This window comes from Miniopterus schreibersii, assembly GCF_964146895.1.
Source record: "Miniopterus schreibersii genome assembly, chromosome: 9".
Classification (NCBI taxonomy): domain Eukaryota; kingdom Metazoa; phylum Chordata; class Mammalia; order Chiroptera; family Miniopteridae; genus Miniopterus; species Miniopterus schreibersii.
In genome coordinates, this window is record NC_138118.1 from 52,532,160 (window position 1) to 52,553,069 (window position 20,910).

General features: G+C 34.2%; 1 protein-coding gene across 7 annotated transcripts in view; it reads right to left on the minus strand.

Moving 5' to 3' along the window:
• Window positions 1-20,910, minus strand: part of SEMA3A (semaphorin 3A) — a 441,509-nt gene that overhangs the window by 195,147 nt on the left and 225,452 nt on the right. For all 7 annotated transcript variants that reach the window (XM_081148088.1, XM_081148091.1, XM_081148089.1 and 4 more), the window contains one exon: window positions 14,265-14,458. In XM_081148088.1, coding sequence (XP_081004214.1) covers window positions 14,265-14,376 — 112 coding nt within the window. In that variant the 5' untranslated portion in view covers window positions 14,377-14,458. The remainder of the gene's footprint in view (window positions 1-14,264; window positions 14,459-20,910) is intronic.

The window sequence follows — 20,910 nt, forward strand, 5'->3', positions numbered from 1 at the left end:
TGGGGACATATTACATAGGAATATTGTGTTAATTCCTATGTGGATCCAATACTCTTTAAGTTGTCATAAAGGATGTTGTGTCTTCATGAACAAAGTCATAACAAAATAACATTCAAGGCAACCATTACAACATTTGAGAGGATATGATGTAAGTACAGGAGCAAATAAAACTAGTAATTTCCTGTTATTTTTACTGAATATTAAGTGACTGACCTTGGTTCATGTTGAAAACATGAGTTGGAACTTAGAGTCTGTGAGGTGCAGGCGAACCCTTCCTAAAGAAACAGGTGCTTCCTTGCTCAGCATGGCTCAGTCAGTATTCAGAGCCAGAAGACCCAAAAATCAAGTCTTCTTTCATTCTCATCATTAGCTTTATGCATACACTTATACAGATCCCATTCAACTTACTTTAAAATTGTGTCATGCAGTAGGTCAGCATGAGAGCATTTAACTTCACTCAAAGGCCTTATGATGACTCAGCAATTTGCCATCAATTGTTTACTTGCAACATTAGTTTTTTACAAAGCCTTCTCATATGTTCAATGACTTGCTGATATTGACAAAATTCATGTTTTTGAACATTCCCACTATTACATGTCTTTGAAAGAAGTACACTACAAATACGATTGTGATTTTCTTTGTATTATAATTATTAATAAAATACACAACGAATAGCTAGAGAACACATGCATGCATACCTACTCCAAATAAGAAAACACAGAAACCTACAATCTGTACAATTACTAATCTGCCTCGAGAAATTAATAATTAATGAATATCTTATGTGCACTAAGTGCTGTCATCCTGATAACAGCTACTATACAATAGTTATTCTCCTATATTAGAGAAGAGCAACCCGAGGTTAATAAAGCGAATAACATGCCCAAATTCTTACACCTAGAAAACTCCAGAGTCAATTCAATACTTTCTTCACCATGCTGATTCTTTTATCTTCATGAAATTTATTGTTCTAGTAGCTAAATTAGAAAAAGCCATTAAATTTCAGTAGGCCAACAAGCAAGTACTTGAACACTGTAAATACAGCATGACTTATTATTCAATAATATGAAATAATGACAATGTATACTATCAATATAATTATTTTTAATTGAATATGTGCTATCATTTTACTCATTCCAAGAATGTGAAATTTTATTATTTTAGAAATAGGAAAGGGCAATAAATCTGGCTGTTTAGGTGGGGCGCACCATTATCCCTATCTGTAAAGAAAAGTAAATTGTTCGAAAAAGATAGTGTAATGTGCACAATGGGGAATCCATTTGGGAGAATGAGGTCCATAGTGGGTGTTATGTGTGGCACAGCTTTTAGACTGAGAGCTGTACTAAAGAAACAAATTACTATAGCATCACTAATTTCACTTCCTTATATAGCACCTGCTTAAAATCGACTAAACATATTCTTTTGAAATTAGAGTGCTGATGTTTATATAGTTGTAGACAGGAATAATGTCATAGAGTAGACACTTTTCTGTAATTTGACAGTGAAAGAGCAAAGCCAATCAGATAAGTATTAATTTCTTTTCTAATGAAATAACATTGGTATAAAACAGACACTGACTCTGCCTTGCTCAGTGATTTTTATGCATGTAAGAAAAGTACTTTTTTATGGTCACTTGGTCTCATTTTGTTGTTATGCTAGAAATCTTTCTCAAGAAGCTGTCTGAGTTAGGAGGTTAAATGATAGACAGAAGTCTGCTCTGTTAGTGTGACAAGAGGGCCTTAAACTCAGTTCTGAATAGGCACCTCGGAAAGCAAAAGAAAGCTGAGACTCTATTGAACATGAGAAACACGCAGTGAAAGTAAGAGATTCCATGGCTGCAGGCCAGTGTGTGAGAGCCTAACAGGGAAGTGGAGTCTTAGGAGTAATTGCTCTGTTTGAGTACAGCTTCCAATTTTATCTTGTTAGAATCAAGTGTAAAGGAGTAAATCTTTGCACATCAGCTCAGGGGTGAAAAAATCCATCAAAAGACTGATGAGACCATATAACATAGTGAGCTGAAAATCAAAACAGAACAAACAAACAAAAAAGTGATCCTTGATATCTTGCTTTGCTCAAATAGAATCACAGTGATAAAGTAATATCTGTGCTCACATCCTCAATGTACACTCTATCATAAATCTAAGAACATGTGAAGAAAGTAGTAAGTAACATGGACTACTTTTAAGTAGAGAGTTGTATCCTAAATGACACAGCTCTTGTTGGATTGTTGGATTTTAAATTTTCTTACAAAAGCATAGATATCTGAAGTTTTTCTTAAATATGATTTGCATTTTTCTGAACATGTGAAAATATATTGCTCTATGTAGGTAAGCATAAGCTACATGCCCACATATGAAGTCTTTGTGGCCAGGAGAACAGGTCCTTATGTGAGGCCCAATCTGAACTGCAGTCATTTGTTTTAATAACCTTGTTCAGTGACTCAGGTGATGACTCAGTAACTCAGCACTGAAGGTCAACAAGTTTCTGGATTCCTAAAGCATTGCTTTGCATATGCCACTCATTTATAAACTTTAAAAAGTTTTATCATCTATTCAAATCTAAAGTTTGAATGCTGTGACCTCTGTTTCCAAATTCTACCAGTTACCCATATCTAAACTCTTTGTGCAGCCTTAAATGATTCTTATTCCCATCAAACAGTTGGATACTCTATTTTACAAACCTTTAAATTAAACTGAGGTATATGTGTTCTCACTTCTGTGCCTTAGCCCTCTCACCTGAAAACATTATCTGCCACCTCCTCATTTATTCCTTCAACCACCTCACTCAAAAAGTATTTAGTGAGATCCTGTCATGCACAAGACTCACTACTTGACTAAGAATATAAGATGAACAAAAACAGGTGTAGTGTCAAAAAGTTGAAGACCTGTGTCTTCTCTCCTTCCAAATGGTAGGTTTCTTCAGGACAGTTGCCATATTATATTTTATACCTCTCTGCCTCTTCAAAAGCCTTGCAAAGCAGGTACTCAAGTCAATGTTCATTGGAGAGAATAGCATCAGTAAGCAACTGAGTGGGTGGGAGGATGTGCACCCAGGAAGGAAAGCTCACAAGTGTGATGTGGAGAAGGGATGACTGTGTCAGGGCATTGTTGGTGCTGCAAGGTAAAGAGAACTTCACTTTCCCACTACTATAAACTACTATAGCATACTCCTAGTTGCAAAAATTTAAGACCTATTGTTCTTGAATTCTTCAGATCTTTCCTAGACACAATAATTTACCAAATCTGTCTTTTCTATGCATTCAATGTGTTTCAACTACAGCTTTTCTTTCTTGTTTCTCTTATCATGACCTTTATTCAGGCATTAATTTCCTCATATCTGAATAACTGTAGGACCTCCAAATAGTTCCCCCTATGCCCTAGACTCCTTTAGATCATTCATTTTAATAGGTTGAATGGAGTTTGTACTTTAATCAGTAAGAATTTAAAATAAGAAAAATGAATAGTTTTATTTGAATTTCAGAAAAAGTTGTAGACAGCAATGAAGGAAAGAAGAGAGAATAATTACAGGTGGCTGTTGCCATAGAGGGGCAAGTAGTGATAAAGGCCTAACTTCACCTGGAAGAGAGAATAAGACAGATTTGAAAGATAGACCCAAGAGGTAGAATCCACAGGACATCTCGTTAGATATAAGGTAGGCCAGTGAGGGAAGAGGCAAAGATGCTACTGACTTGGACAACAGGGACAAAATGACAACAGTCCCTAACCCTTGAGTAAGGAGGAGAAACAAGGTTGTAGAGGACAGTGAGTACAGTTTTGAACATGTAGAGTTGGAGCTCCCTGTGAGAGAGCCAATTGTAGATATTATGTGGTCTTTGACATGTGGAAGAGATACTGCAAAAGTCCCCAGCTGCCTTAGCAAGTGGTCCCCAGACTTTGTAGCATATGGGAAAGTAATTTTCCGAGGTAGGGACATGGACAAATAGAGAAGAGCTCCCTGGGTAACATTAGCACAGAATTTCCAGTTCTGTGAGCCTTCTGCTACTCTTCCCTTCCTAGTCATCATTTGGGCAACATTTCTACATCTCAAGGGTCAATTTGTCATTTATTTGACATATTTTATAGACATAAAGCTGAGGCATTTGGACTAACTGTGAGAACCATATTCTCTGTATCAGGCACGATCTCTAGTTTAGATCCTTAGGTGTATGCTTGTATAAGGGGGTAATTTATTGAAATTTTAAAGTGGCGAGGTTACCTAATTTTTAAAAATGTCATTTTTTTTCTCTTTGGCAGATTGATCTACTAGAAATGAAAAGTTCCTAACCTCTTTCCAAGAGAGACATAAGGGTTTTTAATTTTTGAGACCTAGAAACTTTTCCATACCCCAAGAGAAGAATAAAGAATATTTTGTTTTCAAAAGGAGAACCTTAAATGAGATTTATTTAGATAGGACAAGACAAGAAGAATGAGTTCAAGCCTATTTCCAGAGAGAAGGTGGGGTGAGAATAGGGAGCAGAGGGGAGGATGGTCAGGATCAATTAAATTAAAAATTATATCTTTCAAATCTGGAAAGATGGAAGGCTATTTTGTATTGGGAGATGTGTGTCCTGCTCACACTCTGCACTCTGAAGGTGGAAGGATTTGAGTGGAAACTGTGGATTTGTGTGCATTTCTGTGGAAGCCATGACACTATGCACTATGGCTTGGAGCCAAGATGCTAAGAAGGCTCAAGAGAAGGGCTGCTGAAATGAGCATCTTGGCAACTTCCTAGAGTCCGGTGCCTAAGAGAAAGCAGAGAACTCAGCTAGGCAGTGGTATTGTACAGTAGAAGATGCTAAGGGAAGGCCAACCATTGGACAATCCTGGGCCACTCAAGAACTGACATCAAGCAAAGAGAGAGAATCTCTCCCCGACATTTTGAGTCAATCCTATGCTCTAGTGATTGGCATTCCACTTTCCATAATTCCCAATTAAACATAAAATGATTTAGAAAAATAGACTCGAATGTGACTTTTTTGGTATTTGTTGTACACACGCATATGTAGTGCATATAAACACATTGATTTACATAGTTCTTCATATATATAATTCTGCAAGTACAAGGATTTACACTATTATGACCAAATTCTAGAAGTGATGTTTTACAATTTGTATTGAAAAATACCACAAACCTATAATTTTGTCTAATATATTATAAAATGTTCTAAGATTTTAGTAGCCTGTTTGTTCTGAAAGTAATTCATTCTTAAGTGAGCCAGAGAAACATCCTGAATGATAACAAAGTGCTAAGTGAATTAAAATATATGCAATATATAATTTTGCATTTAAAGACATGTGGTATATAATAAGAATGCACAGTTAAGGAGACATTTTAATATTTATTCTCATCATGTAGACAACATAGGTGTGTTTATATTAAAATCAAACATGATTTATAAAATAGCAATTGCTTTCTTCACAACTTGTTGGTGTGTTGGTTAAAGAAATAACAAAGTAAAGCAAAAAAAAAAAAAAAGGAATTAGCTAGGAAAACAAGAGAAAAAGTCAATATATTTTATAATCTCAAGAAACTATAGCCACAGTGTTTTCTACACTGGATAACCAAACTCAGTTTTTTTCTTTTTTCCATTGGTTAAAAAGAAGTCTGGCCAATGAATTTTATAGACAAATCCAAAGGAAAGATGGATAAGCCCAAATGACCACTGTGACCACTGTGGAAAAGTCCTTATAAGTATGTACTACCACTTTTCCCTCTTGATCTCATTTTTAATCACACCTAGACAAGCTCATATTAACTCCATAACATTCCAAGTCTAATATGCTACAGCTTTAATTCCCCTTGTTAAAGGACAGGTTTGTTTCCATGTTACATTTGAATGTAGAAAAATTATATAGCTATATTACTATGTAAACTATATAAAAATGTATTGTTTTCCTAAAGAGTAAAACAAATCAAAAAGAAAAGTTTTTGATAGTGGTAATTACCACTCTGCTCTACTTCTGTCTTCTCACATTATTCTTGTCTTTCAAGGTCCGCTTTCCTTATACCTTATTTTCAAGAGCTCTATGAAGTCCTTAGGCAGATGTGATACAGCCATCCTCAGACACCCTACTATATTCACTTTATTATCCAAGAATCTACTTGTTCATGAAGAAATATATAACATGGCTTGTGTGCATGTGTGTTTTACATATAGGATACAAGTAAAAATTATTAATTATAAAAACTAAATTTGTAAATAATTGAAATTTGTATAGCTGATGAAAACCTAGATTCATTTAATTTTTATAGAATGATCACAACAGAGTTTATTCTCTTGAAATTTCAAATTTAAAGATAAAAACTTAAAATTTCTAACACATAATATGAAGATTCACAACTACTTAGATAGTTTGAATATGACCTCAGATATAAACCACTTTGTTTTGGCTTTCCTCAAACATGTTCCTTAAGGGCTGGGGCTAGGCCTTAAGTTTTTTAAATACTCCTTAATAGCTATGATTTGTACATAACGGCACTCTCATCCTACTGTCCTTTTCTGTTGATAGTTCTACTTTGTCACAAGACTAACATATTTTATAAGAATCTAACATTAGGCATTGTAAATTAATCATATTCTACAATCAGTTATAGACCTATAAGTGCACTAAGGAAGTTAGCCTATTATGCACTGCCATCCTCTTAATTATATGAGATTGGGATCTTAAACAACAAACTCAAAATGTATTTTGAATATTCACACTTCAGTGAAGATTCCTGTGACTATTTTCTATCACATCTACTCTCCTGGGCAAAGTGGGGGCTTGGAAGCAAGAGAATGGAAGTGAGTGGTGCTTCGAGGACATAGAGCACAAAGCCAAGGGAAGAAGAGGCTGACTTGGAAATGAAAAGCAAGGGCAATGAGCAATTGCTGCCATCAATAAGTGGAATCAAGGATAAGAGGAACTGAGGAAGGTTCTGCAATACTAAATCTCCCACAAGTGTGGACAATGAAATCTAGTCAATTAAAGTTTTTAAATGATTGTACTTACAACTTTGTTTGGTAGGAGAGATTTGTTTTACACAAAGGTCCAGATACAATGAGACTGACGAAAAATTTTATCTTTAGCCACTATTTGGTTTTAGGATAGTTTCGCTCACTTTCTTTTCTGGCTGTGTGTACTGAAACACAATAGTAAGGAAGATCAGGGTATTCATCCAAAAGAAGGAAACAATCCCTCATCTTGGTTCCTAGAGTCTCCCAAGAGGTATGTATTATTATATATTCTGCATCTCTTACTTACAGGCAAACAAAGATGACTCAGATACTTTCTGATTCAGTCCTGGAAGAGGCCTGATTCATTGTCGGTGGAGATATCACTGCTCTCAGACCCTTTGAGCACTCCATAATGCCTCTCTCATGCCCTCCTACCCTAGCATCTAACGTTGTTTACTTTCTCTACAATTCACTTAGAATGCATTGTGTGTTATGAATATGCATTCTTTTTATTCTCACTTATAATCAGATGTATTATGTGTTTTAAAAACAAGGTGTGTCAAATAAAGCACAAATTCATTCAACAAAGAGTAACTTTGTCTAGCCATTGAGACTAAAATGATGAGAAATAATGCAGTTCCGGCCTTACAAACCTCCTAATCCAGCACCTAAGTAGTTTTACACACTAAAGAGGCCATTTGATGTAGTCAGTAGAACTAATAATCTTTATTTAGTTTGTGGATGAAGACTCAAGCAAGTGATGTTATATTTTTTCTCAAGACAAGTTTATGATTGCAGCAATAAATGAAGTTACTGTAAAGTTTGGTCAACTTTGTTTCCCACGCCAGGTCTCTCCAAACAAAGGAAACCTGGATATGCAGGTTTAATGACTCATTTAGGAGCTGACAAGAGTCCCTAAATTTTTGGTTCCTTTAAGTTTTACTCGAATCTTGTAGAAAATACTGAGACTAATTTATTCTTCTTATTTATCAACAGAATTCTATTTTTTCTTATCTTTATTCCCCAATTCAAGTATAAATTGTATACTTTCTTATCCTGGGTTTGATAGAGTCCAGCTTTGTTACTGTTTAGAAATAGTGTACAGATTCCTTATTTTTACTGATGTTTATGCCTTGGCAATAAAAAGAACTAGTCACTGGAGACATTTGTGTCAGATAGAATTTATTGATCTTCCATATGCTTAATTATAAAAATAATTTAAAACAACCTACAGACCAAAAGGTGTTATTCTTTTAAAAATATATCAAATGTAATTTTTTAAATATTACTTTACCTTCTCCACTAACTACTCTACAATTATAAACAACGGCAATCACATGCCATAGGCATGTTACCTAGTTCCTGTTAAGCACACTTAATGATTCAGACTTGAAAAATTATTAATATGACTGTATATGAATATATATTCAATATGTATTTCATACACATGAAACTGTCCTTCCAGCATCTGATTGTTTTTTACTATTATTTCACTCATTATTTTCTTTTCCATTTTATAGGTTAATTTCACATGTAAAGTTAATTTAAGTAAAAATATTTTATTTATTTTTTTACTTATAACCATTTTTTTTTCAGGGTCAAACTGTACCAATAAAAATATAAAAATCTTTAGAAAATTTCATTTTAACTAATGCTTCTGTTTTGTACATATTAGATCTCCTGACTTATACCAGTTTTTCCAAGCGTGGTCTCCAAACATTACTCTGTATATTTATCTTAGCAGCCTGCCCATTTCCAAACTAATGAAAGAGCTGTCACAAATTGCTAGTGCCACCTATTAGTGGAAGCATAGTACTGCAAATCATGATAATGCCTTTAAATAGCACCTAAGAAGTCATGAGGGGTAAAATCCATCCCAAGACTCACACTTGTTGTAATTTATGTTTACAGCTGCTGGTATTTTAAAAATAAACTTTCACTACATGCACTAAACTTTTATACTGCCATGAGTTTTGGAGACTTTATGTATAACTTTGCATTAATGAGTCATCTATCAGATTTTTTTCCATAATGCTTTAATAAGTGCAATGTTTTAATAGGTAACTCTTCATGATATATCATTACTTTGCCAATGAATGTTGTTAGGTAATGATCAATTAAAAATTGGTTTTAGTACTGGTGTCTCTGGAAGATCTTAGAAAAATTCAAGTATAAATGCTATTTAAAATTGTCCTGACTTTAGATTTCAAAATTCTCCAGAAGATGTAAAGGTGTGATGTTCTGACCTGTGGAACTGTGATATTTAGCTGTGCCACTGAAGTTTAAATGAGAAAAACTGAAATGAGAACTTTACCATACAATTTCTTATAGTTCACTTAAAGGTCATGATAACCTTTATAAGTTATAACCTTTATAAGTTAGAGTACACATCTGAAATACAAGTATACATTCATACTAAGCATAAATAGATTATGTTCTGCAACTGACAGTTTAATTTTAATTTTGTTACTAAGAACATATGCAATCATATTAATTAATTATAATTAAATTTATTCCTGAAAGATTCTTCAATTGCACTAATTCTTGAATATGGCATTTAAATATAATTGACCAAAAATCACAAAATATTTGTTACGTAAGGTGTTTGATTTATGTGTGATCATTAAAAATAAGAAAACAAAGATAAATTAGTTTTCACACACACCTATACATCTATTTAGTTGGATAAGTACCCAGGTATTTTATATCGCTGACAAGAGTGGAGTCTTGGAAATAATTTATATAAAGAGGAATAACAATATACAAAAGTTAGAATTAGAAAAATTATCTTTTCCATTTTCAGGTTTACTTAAGCTATTAATGACTGAATAACATTATTAAAAGTTGGTGGGTAAGAGATTTAAACAGGATATTTTTGTTGTCTGTTATTTTCCTACTTGCTAAAGTCTACACTGTATAAATTATTATTTCAAAGGCCAATCTGGTTGGTAGCTTTAAACAGAGAAGCCACAAGTTGAAGACTTTCACTAGCCCTCATTTGATCTGACCAACATTGAATCACCAGATGTGTGATGGAGCATTTTGTTTTATTATTATTTTGCCAAGATATATAGGGTGGGGCAAAGGTATGTTTACAGGTGTTTGTATGGAAAATAATACAATAATTAATAAATAATAATGCAAGAATAAACTCTGTTTTGCATTCTCAGAACTGTAAACCTACTTTTGCCCCACCCTGAGCTGTTGAGTAAATGAATAAAAGTTCTAGTTTTCATTGTGCTTAAGTTGAAGATTTCAGAATCAAAATATGATTTTTAAAGTTAATAGAATTTGAGAAGAAAAGACCATGTTATATAAGAATCAGTAAGTCAGAGATCTGATGTCAAATATGCAGTGACTTTTGGATAAAAGATATTGCAAAACATTTATAATTTATTTGCTCTGTGTGTAGTATACATATATATGTATGCATTATATATGTACTATATATATATACACATACACAAACTATATATGTGTGTGTACATATATATCTCCCTACACATTTCATTTTAACTGTGAGATTTTTAGTATAGGACAAATTTTATTCTACACCATTATGTAAATACTTGAGATTTCCATGAAAACTTTCCATGGAACTCAAACAATCATACACATAAAATTTTAAATATTAATACTGCTTTAAATCAATAGCAGTTTTATTTGTAATGCATTTATTGCAACTCACAACCTGTAGATAGGCAGGATTTGTTTCTCAACTCTAAAATATTAATATAAAGTTTTATTATTTATATATACACATATTCATATATATATACATATATTTATATATTTATGTATGTATGAATGTGTATTTGTGCTTTGGTAGAAGTAAAAAGAATCTCTGAAAAGTCAATAAGTGTAATAAATAATCAAGTAAATCATTATTCACATAAATTAAATTTTAAAGTGATCCATAATATATTGAGCAATGGCAAATAAAAAGGCTTCTGCAAATTTTGCTTCATAATTTTTAATTTAATATTATATTCTAGTATCAGAAAGATGCATATGACAATTTTGATTTGACTGATAATTTTATTCTTAAAGAAACTACTTGACTTTGGGAAAATAGCTTTACAAAGTATGAAAAGAAGGCCTTTAAAATGTCAACCATTTATTTAAGTGCTATTTACTAAGCCCTCTCTATGAAGTTAAAGACACTGATTTAACCTTTGGATCCACATGATCACCATCACATTCAGACTTGCATGTGTCTTTGATTTCTACTAAAACTGAAGCACACAATGTCCTGGAAAAGCTTATTACACCAAGTGATGGAACATTTGTCATTTGTTTAAAACCCCAAACCTAATTTATTTCCTTGTGATTTCCATATTTTTTTCTGAAGTTTTCATTGTACTACTCATTCCAAAGGGAAGATTACATGATATTCTGGTATTTTATGAGAAAAGTGAAATTTGACTAGTTTTGTAGGGGAAATAAACTGTAACACACAACTTAGAAAAAGAAGCATTTTAACATTTAGCTATATTATATATATTTAAGGAAGGCAAGAGTATCTCTGAGTGAATGCTTCTTGAGGATAATTTGTATGTGACTGCTGAGATTTACAGAGTTCTCACATTTGCTTCCCCCACAAGGATTCTAAATCAGATTGGTTCAGAGGAAAAGCCAGCATACCCCATTTTTCTAATATTATCACTTCTCCAGATGGTCCTCAAACATCTATTCAATTCCCTTTTCCTAGAAAGTAAAGAGGTACCTTATTAGATATCTATGAACATCCTACAAAAGCTGCCTTCTGGTTCTTTTTCTCTCTCATTTAGCATATCAAATCTCTTCTACCTCCTACCAGAAAGCAAGCCCAGCGATTGCCAGAAACTTTGTCTTGGCAACCTGAGCAATGAGAGAGTTAATGGTGGATCTTTGAAAACAGTGACCATGGGAAATTAGGGTTGGCAGGGATTTAACTCTTTCTGAATCATGCTGGAATATTTGTAAGGGCAATGCAAGTGGATGTTTTAACTATGTTTGACATCTAATTAAGGAGGAAAAAGAAGCAGCTAAAAAAATGTCTATTTTAGTTTAGAAACAAAGTATTTATAATTGGTTGTCAGGCCCTTTGCTTTGGCAAAACAAGTGTACATGGAGAGACAGAAAGATAGTGACAGGCCAATAAAATGACATGAAAAATAGCTTGGGTCATTCCTTTTATTCTTCTTGCTGTTCATTTCACAGTTTATTTTACCAAGTTGCCAAGCTCTAGGTATATCTAGACAATTGTTATGTAGCTGTAGGGCAGTTTCTGATGTAAAAGAAAGCAAAAATAATTCTAATGGATGCCATTGTTTAAAAGAGCTTATAAAGATAGTGTCAAGTAGATACACCTTGTCAATATATACAGCTTACTTGGTCAGACAAGTTTAAAGATGTGTACATAACAAAGGGCTATTCTGATTAAATGCTATCTTTTCATCTGTAGAAAGTACTGGGGCCTCCTCTATAATGGAGAGCAATCTACTACCAGGGAAAGAAAATGCTTGCAAAATAAATAAGTATAATTCTCAATTCTTATTTATTTTACAATTTATTTAGCACTTAGACAAGTAAGTGCAATTGTAATAGGTTTTTAAAATGTATTTCATGTTTCAAATTTATTTTAAAATTATAACCTATAGCCATTCACATCTTCAGGAAGCAGTTGTATGCAAAACTTACTTATAAGGAATATAAACTTACATAAAGTGGGCCATCAACCAACCTGAGAACTGTTTGATGATATCTCTCAAAGAGTGAGTATAGAGAGCAAAAACTGATGAAAACATAGATGCCGTGATAGCAAAGACTATAAGCAATTTAAAGACAGTTTCAAAATACAGACATAATAGAGATTTAATTAAATATTTAATAGAGCCTATATGTCTTTTAATATCTCTGATGAGTACAATTGCAATTGTTTGCTCATTTTTAAAATTCATTCCCATTTTAATAAAGAAAATAATTATGCCAAAAACAAATATATGTTCCAAGTCAGTGTATTTCATCTAACAAGTATTAAATCCAAATAAACACATTTAATAGGTGTCTAATTTTCTAATCCAAAGTGTGAAAAATATATCTGCCTTTCCTATTTGTGGCCCTCATTCACACCAGAGCATTCAGGCAGATCATTCCCATCATGTGAAAATTAAAGAATCTGTGTTCTGGCAGAAGAGCAATGTACAGTATACAGACGTCTTTACAAGACAGATTCAGCAAATTTGTTTCACATTACAGGCTAAAGACAGAATACAACTGAAGCTTCTCACTGCCCCACCCCCTATTCTAGAAATCTGAGAATCATAAGAAAGTAACACCTTAGGGAGTAAAACTACTTGAGTTCAAACAGTTTAATCCTAAACTCCACTTTAATAATACCTCAGTTATATAAATATTGTCTTTCATTAAAAGTTACATATATTATTTTGGAATCCAAGTTCTCATTATTTTATACATCTATCTATAAAAAATTGATCTTAACAAATATAGAACAACTATTTTTCTTTAAAACCTTCATTAAAAAACAAGCATATACAAGAAACTACAACCAAATAAAGTATTAGTAACCATGTGATAAAGCTTTTTTTCTTTCTTAAATTTATACTTTTTTTACAAAAGAAGTTCACACTAGTTCTACAACTAGGAAGTAATGTGTCTTCATTTCTCACTGAAGTACATATGGAATTAAATAACATATTTCAAAGGCTTTAGCTTTACACCAATTAGCCAAATACACAGTCTTTTGTACAATCATAACACACTGTGGAAAAACTAGTCTGTTCTCTCCAGTTTATATTCTCTTGGCAAACCGTGATCTACTGCTTATGTTAAGCATCTGATTGTCAGATTTGAACAAACTGAATATTCATGATGATGATTAACCATTTAGTGTCTAAAACCAAGAAAATGCAATTTATCATAACAATTACTATAGGTGAGCCCTGCATACCTACAAAGATACCATTTTTGCAATATTAGTGTTAAAAAATCTTTTAAAAGAAGTAGGATCAGAAAAATTAACAAAACATATGATCACATATACAGATCAGCATTTACCAGGCATTCAGCTCCTCTCTGCAAATGTGATTAAATGTTCTTTGTTTGCCTTTAAATTGTCATACCAAACAGAAGACATGCTTTTGTTTTTTTTAAAAAAGTGCTTAAATCACCTCAGAAAGACACACGCAGTCATATAGGTTCCCCAGGTTGAACTAAAGGTTTTCTGGTTTGGGTTGGGAGGGAGTTCAAGGAATGAAAAGAGGCAGGGGTGATAGGGGGCATCACAAAGCTAGACAAATAAAAGAGAAAAAAAATAAAGATTTACCTTTGTAGGATAATTTGAGCCTTGGAACATTGTTCTTCCCATTCTGATAGTTTGCTGTTGCTGTAGGTAACACTCCCCAGAAAAGACAGACAATCTTAGTGAGCCAGCCCATGCTGCAGACGCTGTGGGTCCCTGTGCTGCCTCAGGCTTCCCTCCTGTATTGTGCGGCCAGAGAAGTTCAAACAATCTGAAAACTGGAGGTAACAGGTGACTTAGGTCAGTTTCATTCATAAATGCAGACAATCGAGACTTCACCGCAACACTGACACCTCTTCTTCTGTAACAGTCACTGAAGCACAGAAACTTCAAAACCTCCACCAAAAAAAAAAAAAAAAAAAGAAGAAGAAAAAAAAAAAAAATCCGAGCCAGGCACCGGATAATGAAGCACAACTGTTGTGTGGAAAGAAAAGAAAAATTAAGCAGGGCTGCTGCAGTGGTGCTTAAGAAGCAGTTCCTTTTATCTAGGCTCCTCTGATAGCCGGTGGCAGACTCTAATCCTGCTCCCTGCTTTATTCGACTCCGACTCTGGGGAAGCAGAATGAAAGGGAAACAGAGAGAGAGAGAGAGAGGAGAGAGAGAGAGAGAGAGAGGAACCGTGAGCAGCGAGGACTTTTCCTGTACACATGTAGGGAGAGATGACACGAGATCCCACAGACAGGTTTTCCCAACACTCACTAGACTGGCTGACAATGGGAGAGCGGGCGAGCTCAGCCCACTCCCCTTCCCTCCTGTCACACAACACATGCAAAAAACATCTAGAGATTAGAGCCGGGAGCAGAACCCTCCAGCGTGCCTGTGAAAGGCATGGAGCTATAAATTTACTTTCCGAGGCAAGCGTTGTTTTATAGCCATTTTTAGGTGCAATTTTGATATAGAAAATCTGAATTCTGCTACCTACATAATTTATAACTCATGCTCATTATGATCCTGCTGAACTTGCGCATTATACGTGTGTAGGTGTGTATATGCATATATAGGTATATACATATACATATGTATATGTGTGTATCTGCATATCCCTTCATCAGTATAACTTTAACCACAGAAGGTTTTTAAAGCCTTGTTAGAGATCCTGCCCTCCTCCCTACAAGCCCACTTGGCTCAAGCACCCCCTTCCCCGCCCCACTGCAATTTCAGCAAAGAAATTCCTAGTAAAGCCCATTTCAACAATCAGTTCAAGACAAATATAGGTCCATTGAGAATTATAAATTACAACAGGGTATTCTCAAAAGGATACTCAGAATTTAAAAACATCTATGGTTTTCCAGCTTCTGGAATGCTCTTGGCTAACATTTTTAATGCATCACATCTCATTAATTAAAGCCACTTCCAGAGTTTTAGTTTAAAGGGCAGAGGAAGATGACAAAGTTCGCAAAAGTGCCTGCTGAGGATCAAGGACCAACATAAAGAGAACATCTTTATGTCTCCATGAGCCGATAAGGGTTACTAAATTTTCTGTGGACACATGCATGTATTCAGGCAGCCATAAACCATCATTAGTTTTTTTTTTTCCTAAAAAGGAATATTGTCCAAGGTGTTTAAATTTCCTCTTTTATTTTTTTCTTATAGGATTTTGGGGGGGTGAGATATATAAAAGTTAATAGGACAGAACTTTTCCTTTTTTTACTGTTTACTCCCCAACTCTTTCTGCCCTTCACTCTCCCCACCCTCCAAGCCATACAACACCCATCCTTGAAACCCAGAGGAGAGAACTCTACTCCAATAATACAACAGTTTCTCAGCCGAAAGAGGGTGAGTCTCAAACTGAAAACATAAGCACTGATTGAAAGTGGCTTAGCAGCCTTATAAAAAATGATCTGAGCACTGTCACTGCAGCTTTCGTTACTTAATGTCTACAGAACAACAGAGGAAGAGCATCCCTCCCTCCCTCCCTCTCCCCCTCTCATCCTGTGCGTGTGTGTGTGTGTGTGTGTGTGTGATTGTGTGTGTGTAGGTGGTGGAGGAGGGAGAGGATGAAGAGGATTTAAAGGGAAGAAAATGGGAGGAGGGGAGGGGGGCTCCCTCTCTTCTTCACTAGATTGATTCATCAAACAGGCTGTATTGTATTTGTCAGTTTCCACAAGCCTATTGATCAGTCAGTATTGTTAAGAAAATAAAATCCAAAAATAATGTTGATTTTACTGATTCCCACACTTGTTATCCTGAACAAGTTTCACGCTCTAGGCAATGGATTAAGGCTACAAATGACAAGAGGCCCGTCTGTCTTCCATGGATTACTCTCTATAGACATTCATTCTGCAGAGGAATTCATGCCACTTTGGGATTATTTAGAGGACTGGACTAATGAGTTATCCTACTGAAATATCACAAATAGTCAGTTTAAATACTTTTAATGGTTGTGCCACTTTCATTAGTATATATTTTAAATGTCTTAAATATTTATTTTTTTCTCTAGCTTTTGTTACATAGAGTAGGAGAGCAAGTTTATATTTGTCAAAACCAAACAGGATAAGCAAATTTAGAATTGTATCAGTTTTGCTACATAAAGACTCATCCTGAAACATTTTGATGTGTTCTAGGAAAAATAAAAGGCTGTAGGTAAAATTCAGTTAAAACAGGGTCAAAATTGACTCCATGGGGAAGAAAGGCATTTGGTCAGGATTTTGAACCACAAAATCAGGACAGATGTATTTCATTTTGTAAAACAAATAATTTAAATTAATGGCAAAGCCTGGAATTTTGTAACACAGACATCCCCATGTTTAGAAACACACACATAATTTAAAATAATAATAATAACAATAATAATACTTTGATATAATTATTTATATTTGCTATTTGTCTTACTTTCCATTTTTTATGATCCTGTGTCCTTTCAGATGTTTGAAAGTTTTATAAATTCACATTTACATTATCTATATAATTGTTAATTAAAAATGTAAAAATATTAAATTTTTAGGTAAGCATAACTGTCCTAGAATGATTAAATTACAGAATAATAGAAAAGTATAACCATATGTAGATGTTTTAACTGATTTAAAAAAAGAAAATAAAAATACAAGCTACATGACTACAAAACACTTAACAAAAGTATTAAGAATTGTATATGTTTACCTCTTTCAGTCTTTTGACCTTGGTCAGGGTTAAATAAGGTCATTTTAAACTTTTTTTTTTTTTTAATACCACCAAATAGGGGAGGGAAAATCAAGATTAAAACTATTTCTCAACCGAGAGTGGTGGACCTTGGTGGGTGTTTATCAGGACTTATAAAATCTGGCTGCATGTGATGTGGAGATTTTGATTCACTCCTCTCCCCACCTGACCCCCTCCTGCTATGGGAATATGTGGCCTAAGCTTTGACATGATTGGTCCTGCTGAATTTGTCACCTTAGCTGTTGATTATACTGCATTTACTGCTTTTTAAAAGTCAGACAAATTATAATGACCTTTTAATGTTGAATTTTATTTGAATTAAAAGGGAAAACGTTATTTTGCTTCTACTCAAAGCAATCTCTCTATTTTCAATTACTTTTTAACCCATAATCTACCTCTTGTGCTAAAATTAAGCCTACTTGCAACTGAGTTCTTCATATCTTCTTAAGTTTCAAGTTTTCAGAAGTGATTAACTCCTACGACAGAGTCAAATTTGAGCAGGTGCTTAACATGATGATCATGCTGTTGTATACATTTCTGTCAAATGAATCAGTGGTTTTTAACCGTACCCACTCCATATTGAAATGGATTACAAAGAGGGCAGTTTTCTGGGTGGTTTGCTTGATTTTCTAGAGAAACAACACTTCTAACTTCACAACAGGTTGGTTAACTCTTGCTTTTAATAAAAGAAACTGTATAGTCATAGAAGATATATATTAAAGTATTTCTCCATTGTAATGTATTTCTGATCTTTTGATGAATTGCATAAAACCAATGTGTATATACTATTTTTCAAGGTCTACTCTCTAATTTTGCTGTTTATTATAAAGTAATTTGGGATGACAAGCATTAAGAGCAGAAACTGCTGTTCTAATTTGTGAGGTGGTCTTCCAAGTACTTTCTCATGTTATAGATGCTCTGAATATTTCTGTGAATGGTAGGTGAAACTATTTGCTATATTTGTGTGTAAAATGATATAGGGGAATAAGCATAGTTTAGATGTATTTAAAAGATTTGGTGGATTAAATGTGCTTAAAGTTATGGTGCACTTTATTAAACACCTTGCCTCTCCCTGCAATCTCACTCCACCCCTATTTTATTGGGGTTAGATACAGGAGCTCTCCCGAACTGTGTGCCACTGACAGAAGCAGATGACCTCTTTAAGACAAATTATTGAGGTAAGACTTTCAAAATGAGTTGGTTTACCAGTTTGTTAAAAAACAACACCAGGATAAACACACACACACACACACCCCAAAATTAAAAACAAACAGAAAAATATCAGTACTCTTTCCAAGATGTTGTTCAATTGAATTATGTAAAAAAACGCCCTAATTTAGTTTTTATCCAACATCTGTTATTTCCTTTCTTTTCTTCAAGGGAATGCTTTATTAGTATATGAGAAAGGACTATGATCAACAGAATTGCAGCAAATGTCACGTCGAACATTTGCCCTTGCTCTGACATCTCACATCGGAAATTCATTTTTAATGAAGGTTTTTCTGGTACAGGGAATTTGAACCTTTTTTTCTTCTAGAAAAGAATTGTGTGGGTGAAAACATTCTTTGGAAGATCAGAAGACATCCTATTAATTGGAAAATCGAAATAGTTGATGTATTATTCGTTCCAGCCCAAAATGATAGCTATTTAAGAACAACTGCAGTAGTCGCTGGGAACAGGGTGGCGGGCTGACAGTAATATTTGAGAAATTATTAAACTTTTCATAATCTGACCCTTGTGAATGCTTGTAGTATAAGCAACATGTGGAAGCATGAGCTGAGAAGAGGAATCAGTAAAAGGCAAAGGGAATTCAATCCCTAGGGAAGCAGTCACTCCTCTCTTTCCCTCCCCCTCCCCTATGAATAGAGTTTTCAGTAAAATAAGCTTGTTCCTCTAGACTGAATTTGTAACAGTTTGAAAAAACACACACAGTTTTGTGTTTTCTCTTGTGACATCAATGTTCATGATACTTTAAGGTAAGTAGGTACTTAAGATAAAAGACCCCTTGTTTTCAAGTGAATTGAAGTAATAAATGTTAAATTGATGCAGACGGAGACCAGAAACTGGTCAGTCACATCATTTGTACCTACAGATTTTAAGAAAAACTTAGACATCTAAAGGTTTCAAAAATTATCAGGGAAGTTCTGTAGGGGAGTAAGGTGAAGTGGTAGCTTCCCTTTCCTTGAGAACTTGGTTTGTGGGGCTAGTAGGTGAGTTTTACAGGTTACTAAGTTTTAGTGGGGGATGGAACAGGGTGACAAAAAAGGGATGCATAGAATTATGTTTACAGTTAGTATCCATGTTGCCAAAAGTGGCCAAAATCCAATTATAGGAACATGATTTATCATTTCTTTTGATAAATATTTTTGACTGCTTGAGTCAATCATATTTTCCAACATTTCAAAATGTTTTAAACATGGGATTTTCCCTTTTCCTTTCCACCTATTTAAAGAGCTAGTAGTCATCACTTACAGCTCCTTTATTAGATTATCTGGTAAGTGAATGCTGTGTTCCTGAATATTAACATATTGAAATAATAAGACACTAAACCTACCAAAATACCTGTCACATATACAGTTTAAGTGAGAGTGTCTCCACTTCAACTCAAATGTAAAAAGAAAGTTTCCAAGTAAGACAAAAATCCCATTGTTAATGCTGATCAGTACAGGCTAGGCAGTGAGGGGGGAAAGGAGGCATCCGCGGAACACAAACGGAATGAGCAGGTCGGCTGCTGAGTGTTTCAGGATATGAAGTTATTAGTTATTTGCTTTCAGTGAAGGCATATCACACACCTTCTCACTGAATATATAAATAAGCAGATCTATATTAAATAAGCAAAGTGAAGAAATGAGGCGGCATTGTCTAAGGGATTAGTTACATCTGACTCAGGCCTTTGTTACCCATGGGAAAAAATGTTGCACCTCAGATAGAAGTTTAATAAAACCTCTATCATCTAGAAATGACTTTTTCTTTTTAAAAAAAAATGTTTTTAAAGAATTTGAAACTGATAACGATAGGGAACAGAAATGCTGAAACCTAGAAGTAAAGCTCTTAGGGTTATTATAATGGCAAAACCAACTGCTTGGTGCATGGTGACTCAAAAACTATAGTGGATTCTGCTTTTCAAGGGCACAAACACCTCCACATTTCAAGAGTAAGGAAAAAAGAGACTTAAATTCTTTTTTTCACATTCTGTATGGTCTCAAGTGTTAAATATTATTTGAACCTCCAGGTTTTCTTTTGTGGCTTGGGGGAGGGGTTAGAATTATATGCCAGGTTTCATTTCACTGCCTTGGCTACAGGAGCAGCTGTCACCTTCTGGGAGTGACTAGGAAATGGCTTGTTTATTAGTTAACAATTTATTATTATTAACAAGTGATTTATGAAGAAAATTCAAGTCTTCCCCATTATTCCTCAGGGCATATCCATAGAATTAATCTCTTTGAAAATCAATCAACATAAATTCATTTTCTCATTCCTGCTGTATTCATGAGAAAAAAATAGCATCCAATATGTTTCGCCTTGAATCTTC